At 48.2% G+C, this 16,558-nt stretch overlaps 7 protein-coding genes across 7 annotated transcripts; 3 read left to right on the top strand and 4 right to left on the bottom strand.

The window, feature by feature from the left end:
* Positions 1-943: 943 nt before the first annotated feature.
* LIA1 (deoxyhypusine hydroxylase) lies at positions 944-2,013 on the bottom strand (the record flags this gene model as incomplete). Its single annotated transcript, XM_049255656.1, has 2 exons — positions 944-1,454; positions 1,514-2,013. 2 exons carry the CDS (start codon positions 2,011-2,013, stop codon positions 944-946), a joined length of 1,011 nt encoding a protein of 336 aa, XP_049105350.1.
* A 438-nt stretch (positions 2,014-2,451) lies between these two features.
* Positions 2,452-3,234, bottom strand: NdufS4 (ndufs4 NADH dehydrogenase Fe-S protein subunit; the record flags this gene model as incomplete). Its single annotated transcript, XM_049255655.1, has 3 exons — positions 2,452-2,761; positions 2,811-2,921; positions 2,975-3,234. 3 exons carry the CDS (start codon positions 3,232-3,234, stop codon positions 2,452-2,454), a joined length of 681 nt encoding a protein of 226 aa, XP_049105349.1.
* Positions 3,235-3,511: 277 nt separating this feature from the next.
* On the top strand, positions 3,512-4,098 carry ATP17 (ATP synthase f chain, mitochondrial precursor; the record flags this gene model as incomplete). The annotated part of the gene is made up of 5 exons (XM_049255654.1): positions 3,512-3,559; positions 3,621-3,635; positions 3,714-3,864; positions 3,956-4,021; positions 4,073-4,098. The coding sequence occupies 5 exons, from the start codon at positions 3,512-3,514 to the stop codon at positions 4,096-4,098; spliced, it is 306 nt and encodes a 101-aa protein (XP_049105348.1).
* A 697-nt stretch (positions 4,099-4,795) lies between these two features.
* LOZ57_006638 (uncharacterized protein) lies at positions 4,796-9,099 on the top strand (the record flags this gene model as incomplete). Its single annotated transcript, XM_049255653.1, has 4 exons — positions 4,796-4,991; positions 5,050-5,397; positions 5,457-5,630; positions 5,696-9,099. 4 exons carry the CDS (start codon positions 4,796-4,798, stop codon positions 9,097-9,099), a joined length of 4,122 nt encoding a protein of 1,373 aa, XP_049105347.1.
* A 906-nt stretch (positions 9,100-10,005) lies between these two features.
* Positions 10,006-11,882, bottom strand: ESA1 (Histone acetyltransferase; the record flags this gene model as incomplete). The annotated part of the gene is made up of 6 exons (XM_049255652.1): positions 10,006-10,164; positions 10,224-11,404; positions 11,469-11,503; positions 11,557-11,621; positions 11,700-11,727; positions 11,800-11,882. The coding sequence occupies 6 exons, from the start codon at positions 11,880-11,882 to the stop codon at positions 10,006-10,008; spliced, it is 1,551 nt and encodes a 516-aa protein (XP_049105346.1).
* Positions 11,883-12,187: 305 nt separating this feature from the next.
* Positions 12,188-14,640, bottom strand: CEF1 (Pre-mRNA-splicing factor cef1; the record flags this gene model as incomplete). Its single annotated transcript, XM_049255651.1, has 3 exons — positions 12,188-14,117; positions 14,177-14,554; positions 14,615-14,640. The coding sequence occupies 3 exons, from the start codon at positions 14,638-14,640 to the stop codon at positions 12,188-12,190; spliced, it is 2,334 nt and encodes a 777-aa protein (XP_049105345.1).
* Positions 14,641-14,863: 223 nt separating this feature from the next.
* LOZ57_006635 (uncharacterized protein) lies at positions 14,864-16,272 on the top strand (the record flags this gene model as incomplete). The annotated part of the gene is made up of 3 exons (XM_049255650.1): positions 14,864-14,997; positions 15,058-16,002; positions 16,059-16,272. 3 exons carry the CDS (start codon positions 14,864-14,866, stop codon positions 16,270-16,272), a joined length of 1,293 nt encoding a protein of 430 aa, XP_049105344.1.
* Positions 16,273-16,558: the final 286 nt, after the last annotated feature.

The raw sequence follows: 16,558 nt of genomic DNA, 5'->3' as shown, positions 1-16,558 counted from the left end.
GGCAGGGTGGTTTGACCGCCGCAGACGGCGATAGGAATGAAGCACAACAACAGCGATTTCGCAGGGTTAGTGTTAGCATGGCGGTCTGGACGTTAGAAAGACTCGGGCTGTCTTCATGGTTGCAGTGCAATGGCTGTTTGGTTTCCGGTAGGGGGTGATCTCACAGTAGAAGCTCTGCCGCGCTAATTTCGCCATTTTCGTAACCTGCCAGGCAACCTAAACGCGCCTCAAGGGTGCGCATCCAGCTAACTAACTAGCCGCCGAGTTTTTTTTTTTTTTTTTTCAGTACTTTCAACATCTAGCCCACGGGCGAAAGCAGAACCTCTCCTCGCCAGCAGTCGACATGTCAGCGATCGGGTCGTTGATATTTTGTGCTGATTGCGGTAATTTGCTTAACGAATCGACAGGCGACGAGAACGCCATCCTGGTCTGCGACGTCTGTGGTGCTAAGAACCAAGGTCCGGCTTCACTTGCCTCTCACTTTTGCGTTCTACGATGATCATCTCTTGCGCGTGCTCTAACCTCACTATCTGCCTCTAGATGCACCCTCGAAAACAATTGTCTCGGAATCGAAACCTAATGCTTTCCCTTCTTCCCTCAGATCCAAACGGTCTGCTGTGCGAACTTTGACCGCCCAGGATAAAAGGAAAGATGCTGTCATTGAAAATACCTGCCCGGAGTGTGGTAGCCCGACTATGAGGTTCCACGCCTTGCAACTGCGCAGTGCTGACGAGGGAACAACCATTTTTTATTCGTGCGACTGCGGTTATAAGTAAGTGTCTTCGACCCAGTAGTCTCGCAGAGTAATGCGTAAGGAATTCTAATCTTTTATTTGCAATTACAGGTATAGTTCAAACAACTGATAAAAGAGATCGTCTAAATACAAATTCTATTGGCATCAAATAGTCAGGCAGCCACCTCCCTAAAAGGATAGATAGCAAAGTTATGCCGCTGCCACTGGTTCCGGCAATAAAGTGTACTCCTGATCGCCGCTCTTCTCATACTCTGCCATGTCGAGTGCGACAATGATACTATCCCTCACTACCTTCTCTGGGTCGTTCAAAAACCTTTTCAGCGTTTCTTCAACCCCCTCCTCGGCACCTAAACTTCCTAGAGCCTCCGCAGCCTCATGTCGAACCATACCAACCTCTTCTTTATCACTCAGCGTAGCAATAAGACTAGGGATACTGGCGGGGTGAGAAAGCTGGCCAAAAACAAATGCTATTTCATGTCGGAAGAGGGCGGAGCGGTCTTGAAAACCTTCAGCCAATGCTAATATTGCCGGGACTGCGGTGGGTAGATCGGGAGGAGAGGAAAGGTCGCGCAAGGCAAACATTGCGCGGTATCTCTTGAACAGTGGAAGGCTCGAGTCGAGGAGTGTCTGCTTCAGCTCCGGGATTGATCTCTCGTTGGAAAGCGGAAGCGGCGGGGCTGGGTCAATTGACGTGAAGTCACTGTATTTTTTTCTCTAGTCAGGACTTGTAGTAAATATGCCCATGCTTGGCTTTCTCACCTCTCCTTTAGTTCTTCACACTTGCTGGCCTTCGAGTTCTCCCACAGTATCCTGTCAACAGCAATATCGCAAGTTTCTCGAACAACCTCTTCCTCAGAGGCATCATCCCGCAGACGTTGAAGCATTTCTAAACTTCCAGAATCTCCAAGCGCCCCCAAGGCTTCTGCAGCTTCATGGCGGCACATCGCATCCTCCTCCCGGTCTTCTAACACTCTTCGAAGATGCGGGACAGCATCCAAATTTCTAGTCTGTCCTAGACAATATGCAAGTTCATGTTTAAGCAAGGCAGATGAAGAGGTGAACGCTGCAGAAATGGCCTCAATAGCTGGAATTGTTTCTTCCGTTGGTGGTTTCGATGAGGCAATATGTTTTAGAGAAAAAAGTGCGCGGAATCGCTGGGCGAGAGGGGAGGATTCGGACGTGATGATCTCTCGCAGATACTCGACAGTCTCTTTTGAGTCACCATTTCTCTGGATAGTATCAATAGTAGTTGCCTCCATCTCAAAGTCGGGATATAAACAAGCCGGATGAGCACACGTTGTGTTAGGATAAACTGGCCTCGTAGCATGCCATGTGTAGAGGGGCTTTTTTTAGTGGAGAGGATCTGATAAGATTTCGCGATAACATATGACTAATCACTCCGGAACGATATTTACCGAGAACAAAAAAACCCCAAGATGTACTCTTTAGAAGGAACTGGCTGGGATGCATACATTTCAGGTAGCAAGGTGGAGAGAAGGTATTCTCTGTTCGGCCTCTATTATACAGAAAAAAACTCGGACAACTCGTGATGATGGATACAGGCTCAATGTCGCCCAACGGGACAAGGAAAACAAAAACGAGGCTCACATGAAATATTTCGAAGTTGGCAGATAACTGGACCAATAAGATAGGAACCCACAGGATCACCGGCGCAGTTTGAATTGCGATCTAGGGCTTTATTTTGTCCTAATGTGCTTGAGCTTTTTGTGCGTATGCAAGAAGTTGTTCGCATAAGCCTTCGGGTGAAAAGCACGTTCATTTGGTTCCTGAACGTAGTATTCATATCCTTGTTTCTCAGCAAAACGGATTGCGTCCTCTTTGGATTTGAAATTCATGTGTGTCCCTTGCATTCCATCGGCAGACGATTGCCATCCCATCAGCGGATTTTCCCAGCGATGGCCCTTAGACAAAATGTCCCAGTCCATTCTCCAGTGGTGATTGTGCCAGGTGCCAGACTGAGTGGCCGGCTTTGAAGGACGGTAAATTCTGTTCAAGATTAGTTGCTATGTCGAAGAAATGGCGGAGTAATGGATACCTGACTGTTCGGGCCTGAAGGTCCGTAGGAGCGCCAGACAAAACAGCTGCAGCAACTACATCTCCAGGTTCGCTCCCATCCATAACGCGTTTTGGGACTGGGGAGAATGTGCTGCATTATCTATTTAGTCCGTAAAAGCCAACTTTCGGGGCAGCAACACTGACGAGGTAGCTTGGTCAACAGTTGCATTATAGTCTGGTTGATGCCGGGCCATAGCCTCAGATGGCGATTCCCTCCGGATTACAGAATCTCCTCTTGATATGGCGGTTGGGGCATCTTCGGGAGTAGTCGTTGGAACCTTCTCATCTGCCTGTCTGGTCGCGGAAGAGCTGAGCTGACGAGCATTGGAAAAGTGTGCAAATCTAACTGCCCGGGTGCAGTTCACTCCTAGGGCGCATATCCTCCCTGGCCGTAATAATGACATTGTTATTGTTGAATGATGAATAGCAGTAATGTCGTGCTGAGAAAGTGGGCGTTCATATCATGGGCTGGGCGTGGGGATCCAAATCAGGTTAGCGCCGCAATACCCACGCATCTTCGTTCCGATACATAAACCCAACACCGAACCTAACTTCGATCCAATCTTCCCAAGGGTTTTTCTGTCTGGCTCTCTTACCACAGTATCAGCAGGTAGGCCTCGAATGTGTACTTTTATGCCCACAACTCCGTTACTAATTGGTTTGGAACCCAGATTTTTCGCCATGAGCTACATCGTTCGTCGAGGGTTGTCCACCCTCATTCCTCCAAAGGTATACTTGCACTGTTCTCAGTTTAACAGTCGTCGTTTAATGTTTCTAACCTCTCCATTAGATTGCGTCTCCCTCCGTATGTCGTGCAAGCTACCCCTTATGATTGATTTCCAAGCTCGAACCCGCTCTCGCATTTGACTAATTCTCCCATAAGGCAATTGGGGCTGCAAAAGATGCTGCTCGCATGGAACGGGTCGGCAACTTCTACGGAAAACTCCCACGGGGCCCAGCGCCTGAAGTCAAACCCAGTGGTTTCTTCGCGCGCTATCATGCTAAACATTTCGGCAAAACCCCCACCGCAAAGCGTATGTTATTGTGCTTCAACCCAAAATAATATATGTTCAAGAGCTTTGATTCTATTATTCCAAGACCTTAAGCTGACTTGTATTGGCATAGCACTTGTGCACCTCATTATCGTAATGACACTCTTAGGCTATAGTATCCAATATGTTACACACCTCCGTATGTACAGGACTTTCCCCTTATATCAATGACTTTACCTAACCCTTATAGGCCACCACAAGAACAATGCACACTAGTTTTCCTATTTACACTTTTTTAAGTAGTTGGTAGAAATGTGTAAATATGTCATAGAATCATATTGCTTCTGATGTTATTTTTTTTTCCCCTGCAACTTAAGGGGCTAATATAGCTACACTGCGAGAAAGACGCATTTCTAGTAATTTTGTTCTTTATGAAAGTATTCTTAGTTTATGCTGAAAGCTTGCTACATCCAGCAATCTCACCGCAGCTTAGGAGTTGTTTAACTTTGTGAGAGTTTGATACAATCATGTGCAGCTCCAACTCAGTTGGAACTTTGCCGCTAGCCGCATCGAGACAACTAGCTTGGCCACACGTCTACCATTCAACCACTCTTCCCTTACTCAACTTCTTTTCTACTAACTTTCTTAAGACAGCGGACAGCCCTACCGCGCTGCTGAGGCATTTCTTTCAATTTGTTTTCTTGCCTGGATTGCATTTTTAGTGCCATCCTTGATTGTGCGATCGCCCCAACGTCAAGCTCCCTGCCGCGTCAAGCCCTCGACTCAGGGCTGATTGGACTCAGTCTCGTGCTCCATCGTGGCGGTCTATAGTTTCTGATCAGAAGTATGTCCCGACCTGTTGACTATATCTGTAGATTCTCACAGATATACGCTCTCTGGACTTTGACTACTGCCCTTCAGGTGGATATTCCTGCAGGCTGACCAAACTTGTTTACAGCTAGAGAACATTGTTATGGCAGAGCAGAGTAGCCACGATGTGGTAAACCAAACCCGGTCGGGTGGCGACCTTTCGCCCTCCGACGTTCCTGCGAGCAAACCCGACAAATGCATTTCTGGAGGGGATGAGGTGGATGTTCAGACTCATATTAATAACGACCAGAGACAACAAAACACAGTTACAACGACGCAGGACATTCCGGATGGTAATAGTATGTCTAGACTTGTTTACTTGGTTGTTGGCGGCTATCTGGGATATAATGCTGTGAGATACTCAGTGGACCAGTCTTGCGAGCAATGATGTCACTAACGACAGGGTTAGAACATTTTTTGTAGAAATCACAACACAAGATACATCGATAGTGACTTCGAAACGCCTTGAAATGAATGGGATAGAACCGGCTGCTTTATCTACAGATGATACTACAATAAGTCATTTGGGTGACGGGGGATCAGATACAGACGCTAGCCGCAGCGACATACGGTCATCAAAAGACAGCGCACAGCACTCTCGCACAAGCTCCGTCAAGCGGCCGGCATCCTTCAAGCCAGTATCCTTTGCGAAATTCTCCATAACTAAATCGCCCAGTACAATTCCTAAATCTACTGTTGAGCAAGGTCTGACCGTGCTGTCGTCGCTTCCAAAGGTCGATACTGCGAGACTAACACCTCCATAGCTCCTTTCTCTACTTCGAACACATCAAGTGTACCTGCACAGCAAACCTCAAGGCCCCGCCTAGTTGCCAAAACAACGAGTGGCCTGAGCAATTCAGCCCCAAGGTCCTTGGGCAGTGGCACTAGGATCGGGTCTTCAAGCCCTGATCCTAGCCAAGTATGGAATAAAAATCGACGTAAGAAATTTCAAAATACAAATATACTTTATTTTGCGGAATGTCATTAATACCTGCCACTCTAGCCGCCCAACCGCCACCTACAAAGCATCTTACGGACGAAGAGTTGAAGCAGCAATATGGCATTCATATGACCTCTCGCATCCAGGCGGATGGCGATGGGAAAGAGTCTAAATGGGCTGATATCGATGATGACGAGGACGATTGGGCCCCGGAAACAATTGAATGGAATGATGGAACCAAGATTTCTTTGACTCAAACTGAGCCTCAAAGCCAGACAAAAAACCAAACTTCCGGCATATCATCGGGGCACCTAGTATCAACATCGGAAAAGGCTCTAGGTAGCAGTGACGCCAAGGCTCCCATTTCGAAAATTGGCTCCCTAGGCCCAAAAGCCGCAATTCTGAAACTCGGAGGAGGTGCCGATAAGCATTCGAAGCTAGCCGGCGATTTAAATGGGGAGAAAGAAGGACAATCCTCCAGGTCTCATGCAGCAAAATCTCCGTGGGCCCCATTACCTCCTGTTGACAAAATTCCTCCAGTATCGGTAAACCCACCTGTTCCACCATCGCGATCCTCACGCTTTTTCCAAGGGGAACGCAATACTTTGGAAAACACAGTCCCAGCAGCACTTCCTGCCAAAGAGATTGCTGTGGATGATTTTAACCGCTCTTGGCGAGACACACAAGCAAGTGCCCCTCGAGAGCTGTTCAACTCCCAATCTGGTCGATATGAGCCCGTATCGGAAACTCGTCGGGGTCAGCATCGGCATGATCAGCAATTCCGACCATCTTCGCTGTTGCAGAGACCAAACCATATCGAGCAGCTCGGACCGGCTGAGCCATCTCCCGCTTTCCAGACGAATCGGTCAAGCTTTTCTCAGGAGCCTGGTCCATGGAGCCGGCGCCGTGCCTCATCTAATGTTAGTGGAGGAAGTGGAGTTATGGGCCGAAGGTTGTCTATGAGCAAAGCAGATTCTAACCATACTAATCCCAATCTTCCGCCGCCACGCCGCGGCTCTCAACATGAGCGATCTACCTCGCCCCGTAGGCCTTACCAGAAAGGCACATTCCCCGCGAGAGGGCCTTCTCCCTCTGGCCAACCTAGTCAACATATTTCAAGCCAGCCGGTGCCAGGTCCTTTTACGCCCAATACGAATGACGGAGTTCCTCCGCCCCCTATCGATGCCCCGGCTGTTCACGGACCTCCTACGGAGGACACCATTGCAATGCAACAGCGTATTATGCGTGAGAAGCGCGAGATGGCGAGGCAACGTAGACTTGATGAGGAGGCCAAAGAAGAGGCTGCAAAACAAGAGCGAATCCGCTTGAAGCTGGAAGCAATGGGACCACCACCAACGGAAAAGAGCAATTCGAAAGAGCCCACATCTACTACAGATTCCATCAAGCAGTCTATAGTGGCTCTGTCACCACCAAAGCCTCCTGTTCCGGAGCCTAGTGGTGAGCCAAAGCAATATGGAATGATGAAGCTTCATCCCCCGGAACCCGTAAAGAAACTGGTGAAAAATGAGAAGGATTCAAAAGCGGCCTCTGGCCCTCAAGTTCATCTGTCACCATCGTTAAAAGAACAGAAACTGGACTCAAGCAGGCCCAATGCACCACCTTCTATGAATGGGGTTCGTCTTGCAGCTGATAAAACCTCCAGTCAGATGTCAGAGCATCAGCAGGGCGCTTCTGAGAAAAGCCTCTCGTGGAAAGGCTCTATACCTACTACTGCTTCGTATTCCTCGTGGTCTGGGACAAAGATCGGCGGCCACGCATCTGGTGCCAATCTCTGGGGGCCACTAAATAACGATAGGGCCTTAGGAAATGGCACTTTTGACAGGAATCTCACCGGATTTCCTCCCAGAGATATCCCGCCTCATCCATCACTTAAGTTATCTGACCAACCTCCCATCGGTCCTTTAGCACCTACTGCGGAAAGATCTGGAGTGCCGGAAACTGCGCACCAGCATACTCATAGCCACGCCAAGGGTTTGATTGATAGCGGCACCTCAATGTCTCCCTTGCCATCTCCTGAGCAACGCGGAAGTTGTTTGGCAACAGCGGAAACCGTCAGACCTATTTCTCGGCCAGGACCGATTGCCCCACCCAGTTCTTATTCTCAAGGCCAAAAATGGCAGCAGAATCAATTCCCGCCTCGCTCGGAACAAACTTCTGCTTGGAATAACTTTCATATAACTGCCAGAAAGAGCGAATCAGAAGAAAATGAACGTTATCATCGAGACCTACAATCTCGGTTAGATGAAGAAGCGAGAAGTGGTATCAAACCGACATTAGACATTGCGTTCAAGGAAACTTGGCGACAGGTGAAAGTTGGTGACGAGCCTGGACAGCGCCATATTGTGTCCGTGATTAAAACTGGCGACAAAAATCAACCACCTTCCTTACATAATGGTGAAACTTCTGCACCCGATGGCTTAACATTTTCCGAGTCGAACGCCAAATTTGTTGGAACAACGGCGCGGGGATCCCGATTTTTCCCCCATGGCTCCGATCACAAGAGGCCACCGCCCTCAGACCGAGAGAATTCCGAGGGTCGATGCCCTTCACCTCCACCACCCGAGGAAATATCCAGTCATCCTGTGTTTACAATTAGCTCTCCCCGGCCTCTAGTGCACCTACCTACGCCAAAACCTCGCGTTCGACTTCCCCCTCGTAGCTCGTCACCATCAGCAGCTCCTCAGACCACATTTGCAGCAATGGTATCGACTGGCCCGCCGCCCCCTCGGGGTTCGCAACCAATTGCAAGCACTGCAACCTGGCAGGATCGGTTTAACGGATTGTTTGGGAAGAAAACCGCTCCAACGCCTCCACTTTCCCAACCAAAGAAGAACGCCTTCACTGTTACCTCAGCATCCAAAGAACCTCTCGATGTTTTGTCCAATGCCACTCCCGCAGCAGTTTCTCTTCCCCAAGTTGATGAGATGGATGCCGTACGGAGTTCAGGAAATGTAGTTTCGAAGGAAGTCGAGGATGAAGAGGCGATATTTGAGGATCGGGAGGCCGGTTCTCTCCCCGTTGTCAAAGTCCCATATGTGGCGCCTAGGGCGGCTTGGCAGCCTGCATTGCCTCCTTCCCAGCAGCGTTTCCGTTCTCGGCTTCAAAGACCTGTTCAAACCCAAACCATCGAGCCTTACGCTTTCCGCCCTTCTGACAAAGACAATAATTCAATCCCAGTAGTAATCAATCTACCTGGATGCAATGTTTCGAAAACGCTTACCTTGTGTTCTAAGAGTACTGTACCTGGCAGTCAGGGCCAGCAACGACAACGATCACAGAATTTTAAACATCGCAAAGGCGCGAAGCCTCGAGAAAGTTCTGGGTCTCAAAATACGTCTCTTACCTCTAAGAAGTTGTCATCTCCAGCTAATTCCACGTCTGGCTCTCTGCGCCCACACTCTGGGCATAATAATTGGGCTTCTCGTGTTGCAGGTACTGCCACCTGAAGGCATGCCGTACTAAACCGAGATATCAAGCCTGCACCTGATTTCACGGCCAGGCCAGTTCACGTATGCATTCTTAATTGGTGAAAGCTAGAACTTTTTTCGGGGATTTATCCAGCATTGTTTGGTCCATGTTCGAGCACTTACCATTGGTTCTATCGCTCATTCTCCTACTACGTCTCGCAGTCTGTATGTTCCACCTTGATAATTCTTACACTCTTAAGACACGTACCCTCGGCAGTCACTATAGTTTTGCGCTTTTGACCTTCGTGAAATCCGTGATATTGCCATTTTCTATTCTGGAAAGCCCCAGTCCCTTCGGATCTCTGTAAGGCCAACTGTAATCATAAGTCTTGGTTTTCATGTGCATCGTTTGCCGTAGTTTGACCGTTATCTCCCTCGATTCCTGCCCCCCAATTTTCAAAATGGCATTGTTGATACATTACGCAATGATGTTCACCCTCAACAATCATATGGTCGCCACTTATAGCATTAGCATAATGGTGGTCTTTTGGGCCTTGAATGGAATTTCTGGAGTGATGGACGTTGGGACGCCTTTGCTATTCTTTTTTCTCTTTATGTAACAAAGAAATGGAAATATTTATTATTCATTGCGTTTCATTATTTCATGTAGTTAACTATACCTACCATATGGGGCGTGCCCTGATTGAAAGTCATAAACATATTTAATTTTTTGCCACCAAATTTAGATAGCCTCTTCTAGCATCAGCTAGGATTGCGATGAAAAACACGAATATAAGAATTGGTATAATCTGTAGTTGTACACAACACCAACGCCACACGCCTAGTATAGAGCTGCCGTTTCAACCAAAGACCACAAGGAAATATCTATGCTGGAATTAAAAGGAAATCAAACTATGGGGCGAGAGGCGGAATGGCTGTGGATTTCTACCAATTCCATGTCCGACTCAATGCAGTAAAGACGGGCGGCTTCCACTGGAGGCGTGCAGAATCAATGCCACGGACACCTTTAGCTTGTTCTTTTGCCAAGCGTTTGTTATGCTGGTCGACAATGGCATCCGTGAGGAGGATGATCCAAGAGCCTTTCTGCATGCAAGCTTAGTATGTGCAGAATCAAAACGCATACATGGCAAAGATGTACTTACAGTATATCTCAGGAGGTTCAGTACAACCAATGTTTCATGAACGTCTTTTTCGGTCATCCCACTCAAGGTTGCCAGCTCGCTTTCACTGATCGCTTCGCGGTCCGGATCTAGGAGGAGCTCAACCAGCGTTTCTCTCCAGTACTGCCGATAGCTTAGCAGGCCAAGGTCGCTTAATGGTTTTTCGGGGGAGCCCAGCTTGCCCTCTCGTTTACTCAGTTCGTAGCTAAACGCAATGAGCAGGCGACCGTAGCCGCGGCGTTGGTATTGAGGCAATGTAAGAATACAGGCGACGTTATAGCCTTCAGCTGACTCTTTTTCTTTGGAAAAATATCCAACCAAACGGCACCCGTGTTCATCTCTTGTAGCCATGCAGTAAAAAAGGAACGGATCGACGTCATAGTAGAGCGTTTTATGGTCAAGGAATAATTTACTTAACAAGCATAGGTTCCGACACCAGGTCCGCTGTCGGCGACCATCGACCTCGAAAAAAGATACGTAGTCATCTCGATATATCTCGTTTCCCGGTGGATGGACAAGTGTACATTTCGTCCGGTGCCTTTCGAACGCACGTTGATTGTCGAAGTAGCTAAGGCAAAACTCATCGATATAGATCATATCCGCATCACTAAATGAAGCCGGGTATGGCGAGAAATACCATGGCTCTATCTCGTACTTACCCATTTGTATACGGGTGAGGTTTCGTACTCGATGAATTTCTGTAGGGTTCTGTGTCATGCTACCGCCTGTTCTCAGTTTCTCGATTTCTTCCTGTCGAACGGCATCCTCAGCTGCTCCTTCTAGCTCTTCCTTGATGGTAGCGTTAATCTCGGCATCCGCATCAATCATATCCACATCATCAGAATCTGCTTCTAGTTGGGGAGTGCCACCTGTAGACAGCAGTTCGTTGAGTTGCTGGGGGTTAACAAAGGCTGCTCCATCGTCCAAGTTCTCCTTGCCACCAGCCTTGGAAAGTTTAGATGGCTTGCTGATATTGAGATTTTTTCCAGCTAAAACATCCGGGGTTGACGAAATATCACGGCTTGGCTGCCGTACTCTTTTCAATGCGCTCTTGGGTTGGGTTTTGGTGGCAGCAGCGCCTGTGACCTTTTTCTTTTCCAAGCGTTCAGGAAGCGGCCATTCTACTTCCTTGGATAGATCAATGCGCGATGCGGGTATCCACTCTACGTTTGTGGTCAGTAACCACGGTCTAAATGGCAGGGGTATAAGTCTTCTCGCAGTACACACCGTCCAGTCGCTTATTGAAATCAACATAGTGCACGCTTTCTGGGCGTCAGTGCAAAATTAAAGGCGAACAGGGGATCCAGTGACATACTAGAAACTGGGACCATCCTTGCGCTGCCTCATGGACAGGATCTCGGCCTTGCGATGCCCGCCATCCTGATATTGTCTGTCAGTGGCGCGTGGTCACGTGAGGGTCACTGTGGCAGGCAATCGCCAGCAAAATGTTTGTCTTACCTTTTCCACGAATGCCTTCACGCCGATTCTGGTCAAGCAAAAGATCAGTAAAAAGTGATATTTCAGCCCGTCGGCCAGCATGAGGCAAGCAGAAAGTTACCTGAGTGTGTTCAGCGTCGCTAGGCTCTTTTCAACCACGTCAGGCGTGCTCGAGGCGTCTTGCGAGGGATCCGTGACTCCCATGATGTTCGCCGGAGCGAGTTTTACGGAAATACTTTCAGACCAGGGATGGAAGACGCTGCTGGGGTGATGCTTTGATGAATTTCGGTCTCTGGTGGCGGAGCGACGTTGCGTTTCACGATGGCTTTTTCACGGCTGCGAATCGCTGGTTTTGCCTCGCATTGCCACTCACCCCAGCGTCATCCGCGACTATGGCTAATTACGACGGCCCTCTGAACACGCACGCCCCTTGACAGATCTTCATGCCCATTTATCTACTCCGTATATCGTAGTTGTAACCAGAGTTCACCGCGCCAACCTACCAACTCTCAGAGAGAATCCAGCTCCTCCCTGCGCTTCCGATACACTTCCTGGGCTTCGCGCTCTCGCCGGGTCACGAAGGTGACTTCTTCACGGAGGCTTTCTACCCGTCTCGTCACAGCAGATTCCTCTCCAATCTGCAATGTTTTGAACGAATCCAAATCGATCTTTGCCTTTTGCAGCGCCTCGTCTGCCTGTAATACCTTAGTCCTCAGCATCTTTGCTCTGGCTTGATACCCGCCATAATGTAATGCCACCTTTTTCTCCATTTTGTTTCCCTGGACGGCAGTCTGGATTAAGATGTTCTGAATGTTATCAAATGCTGCGCGCATGCTTTTTTCTTGTGTGTCCAAGTCATCGTCGACGTACTGCGATAATCCCGGAAGTGCAGAAGACGACTCGTAGCGCGATATCCATGACGCATCGAACCCATCTTGCCATTGCTTTAGATGTTCCCGCGATATCTCCTCTTCAATTTCGACTCTAGCCCAAGCTATGAGGTCGTCACTCGGTGAATCCTTCATTGATACTTTATCTTGCATCCGGGTACTTGGTAATGGAAAGTTATGGGCGTCATGCGCAACTAGAGTAGCCATCTCCGCTGAAATAACCATCGTTATCTGGTCGTCCCCCCCCTTCGCTTGTGATACGAGTGACATCAGATCTACGGCGCGGGGTCGAGGAAGACCACGTTGGTAAACTTGACTCTGCCTCTTAAAATCTGCCTTCGCTTTCTTTTCAGCGGCGATCTTATCCCTTTTATCCTGTTCCGCTGCATCTTCTTCCGTAAGTTTATCCGCTACTTTTGGCTCCTGCTGCTCGGAGGGTAGTTCTTCCAGCTCCCATTCCGTCTCTTTGGCATTAGGGAGAGACTTGAGTTGTTCACGAAGTTGCTGGCGCATAAAATTTTCCTTCAATTTCACCTCTCTAGGAGTGCTCCCAACAGGAAGACCTGTGTCCTTATTGATCATAAAATTATCCCTTGGAGTACGTAGTGGGGTAGCCCCGGGGCCCATCCTTGCTGGCGTTGCTCCTATAGAACCAGGCTGACGGAAAGGTGTTGCCATAGGATTTGGGGTGACCATCTGTTGTTTTCGTGGTGCAATTCCTTCAAACCCAGTAGACCCTCCGCCCTCGTGTAAAGGAGTGTTTTCTCCACCTAGAAGAGATGACTGTGTCTCAGTTAAAGCCCGGATATTTCGGATTTCATTTGCGATGCGATCTTCTTCCGGGGCTGCTCTAGGAGTTCGGATCGGGGTGCCGCCAATTATTGTGGAATATTTTGCCACCAGCCCTCGTGGACCATCAGCCTCATCATCTCCTACTATCCTGCTAGCGCGATCCCCTGCCATACCCATTTTCACGATTTCCTCAAGTTCAGTCTCGCTGACCTGAGGCGCAGGGAGAACGAGAGAGCGACGCTTGCTGCTCTGTTCAGCTTCCCTAATGCGTTGCATCTGGCCAGCTCTGGCAGCAGCAGCAAACGCGGCGCTTGATCCATTTTTGTCATTCTTTTGGCGCTTCTTATCTTGGTCTTCCTCCTGGTCCCCTTTTCTTTTGTTAGCCAATTGCTGCTTTCTCGGATCAAAAAGTTCCCGCTGCCTCTCATTTCGGGCCTTTTCATCCAGCGTATCATAAAATCCAGGTGCAGGCTGCTTTTCGAATGGAATATCGGCGTTATAGTCCATTTGACCCTTCTTCGTCGTAACAACTTTAATATTAATTCCTGCATTCTTAAGCTCTCTTCTTTTTTGTAAAACCGCCAGTCTCCGCGATTCCTCTAGCTGCCGTTCTCTGGCCTTGCGTTTGGCCTTTTTACCCTGAGTGTTTGCGAGACGCGCACGTGCTTCACTAAGCATTTCTTTTTCATCTTCGTCGAGGTCAATAGTATCCGGTCGCGCGGGTTTGGATTCAGGATCAGGATCTAGCTCTCCCGGCCTATAACAAATGTCAAAATGGCGGGCCAGAGTACGAAAAAAATGGCAGTGCTGACATACCGTAATCTTCGAACATCATCAGCACTAGGAGCAGCTGTCTCACCGCCAGCTGGTCCTCCAAGCCCTAACTCATCGGACTCTCGAGCCTCTGCTTCATCCAACAGCTTCTGATACCTTTCTAGGCATTGTGTAGCAGTTCTTCCAACGATAGGTGCAATTGTTCTCCATTGTGTGGGCATCAACTTTGCAAGATGTAACAACTTTTCATCTTCTTCCTTTGACCATTCGACCTTACGAATAGCAGGATCTAGCCATTCCGACCACCGCGCCTTACATTGCTTTGGGGTCTTGCGCGCAAGAAGAGAAGAGACTCGAGCCCACTGGTTCAATCCATACTTGGAGACAGATACCTTGACAATCTCGTCCTCGATATTCGTCCTGTAGAAGGTACCCCCGTTAGCAAAATGTATCTTAATGAAGTTGAAAGAATTTTCATACCAAACTCCTCCTTTAACAACGGGCATTTTGTCAGATCGCTAACTGGTAGAAATGGAGCTTCATCTGATGGGGTTGAGTTTTGGAGTCGCGTTAGGAGAAGGGCGGAAGTCTTGCGTGTGTTTTAGTCCAGAGACGCCTTGGCACAACCTAACCGCCACGCACTACTCCATAAAAAAACGGAAAATTGCAGAGAGCAAGAAATCAAAGCAAAGCACCAGTTGACGAACGCTACAAGCGCAAGAAAGAAAGATGGCTGCGAGTATTACAGCACCTCAGCAATATAGTCAACCCTCACGGAAGGGTAAAAAAGCTTGGAGAAAGAATGTGGATGTATCCGAAGTTCATGAGGGGCTCCAGCAACTCCGAGAAGAACAAATTCAAGGGTACGTAAGACCATGGCATATTGCGAGTTAGGGCTTCTTTGTGTCTAAGATTCTTGATAGCGGTGTTCTTGCAGAGAAACCATCTGAAGATCTTTTCATCGTTGATAAAGTCGGATCAAGACAACTGGAAAAACGCCTTGTAAACCCTGGCAGGCTTCTCAAAGCTGACGAAATTCTGGGTTTACGCTCTGCTATCCCAGCAGTCGATAGCCGCAAAAGATCAAGCTCTAATGTTACAGATGGAATACTAGCGCCGAAGACCAAGCGAGTGAGAAGCGATTGGGTGAGCCGGGAAGAATGGCTACGGCTTAAGAAAATCGCGGCAGAGGCGAACCCTTTGAATAAAGAAGTTGAGCCGAGCGCATTGCACGACCCGTGGGCAGAGCCGTCCAATGCATCTCCTTCTAATGATACGAAATTCGATTTCATACCAAAGCCAAAACCCATAGTGGCACCGCCAACGATAAAACATCCCCCGATTCCACTCACTGCGAATGGAAAACCCGCACCCTCTGTAAGGAATCCTAATGCTGGAATAAGCTACAACCCTTCGTTCGAAGATTGGGATAAACTATTCGCCGAAGAAGGGCAAAGAGAGGTAGAGGCGGAAAAGAAACGCTTAGAAGAGGCGAGATTAGAGCAAGAAAGGCAAGCCAGAATTGCAATGGTAAAGGATGGTGGTGATACAGTTAGATCTGACGACGAAAGTGCTTGGGAAGGCTTCGAAAGTGAATATGAGACGGCCGAAACATTGAAGAAGAAGAGGCCAGAAAGAAAGACCAAAGCCCAAAGGAACAGAATCAAACGGAGGAAAGAGGCTGAGAGGAAAGCGAAATGGGAAGCGAAACTGAAAAGAAGAGAGGAGCAGGCCGCCCAGATCAAAATGATCATGAAGAAGATGTCAGAAAAAGAGAAGGCTAAGCTACTTCAGAAAAGTTCAGATAATATTTCGGAAGAAGGGGATGATCGTGCCTTGAGAAGAAGGCCCCTTGGCGGTAAACATATGTATGTTTTTCTACTCTCTGTATACCCGCCTGGCTCGTTTACTAATTGCGTCACAGGGTCCCCGAGAAGCCTCTTGAATTAGTGCTGCCCGATGAGCTTCAAGACTCGCTAAGACTTCTTAGACCGGAAGGAAATTTGTTGGACGATCGATTTCGAAACTTACTGGTGCAAGGGAAACTTGAAGCTCGCAAACCTGTGTCTCAGCCGAGAAAAGCGAAGCGAACTTTTACAGAGAAATGGTCATATAAGGACTTTAAAATCAAACCCTGAATCGGGATACATGTATGGGGTATATATGACTCGAGAGATTTGATCCGATTAGACTAGACAGTATCTGATTTAAAATACCGTCTACTGTTCAAACCTGAATTCCTTCTCTTATACTCCGTACTAAATATGACTATGGAATAACAGTACTCTGCTCGGAGTACTCCGTACTCCGTAGCTCATTCAAATTATGAGGATAGTAAGTTATGTTTGCACTGTTTGCTAGTTAGTTAAACTTAGTTATCACCGACCCGCGTTACGAAGTTATAACTTGCCAAGCCCTGATAAC

The sequence above is a fragment of the Ophidiomyces ophidiicola genome (assembly GCF_022830035.1).
Source record: "Ophidiomyces ophidiicola strain CBS 122913 chromosome Unknown scaffold_49, whole genome shotgun sequence".
In the NCBI taxonomy this organism is placed as follows: domain Eukaryota; kingdom Fungi; phylum Ascomycota; class Eurotiomycetes; order Onygenales; family Onygenaceae; genus Ophidiomyces; species Ophidiomyces ophidiicola.
This window is presented reverse-complemented; position numbering and strand designations above follow the sequence as displayed.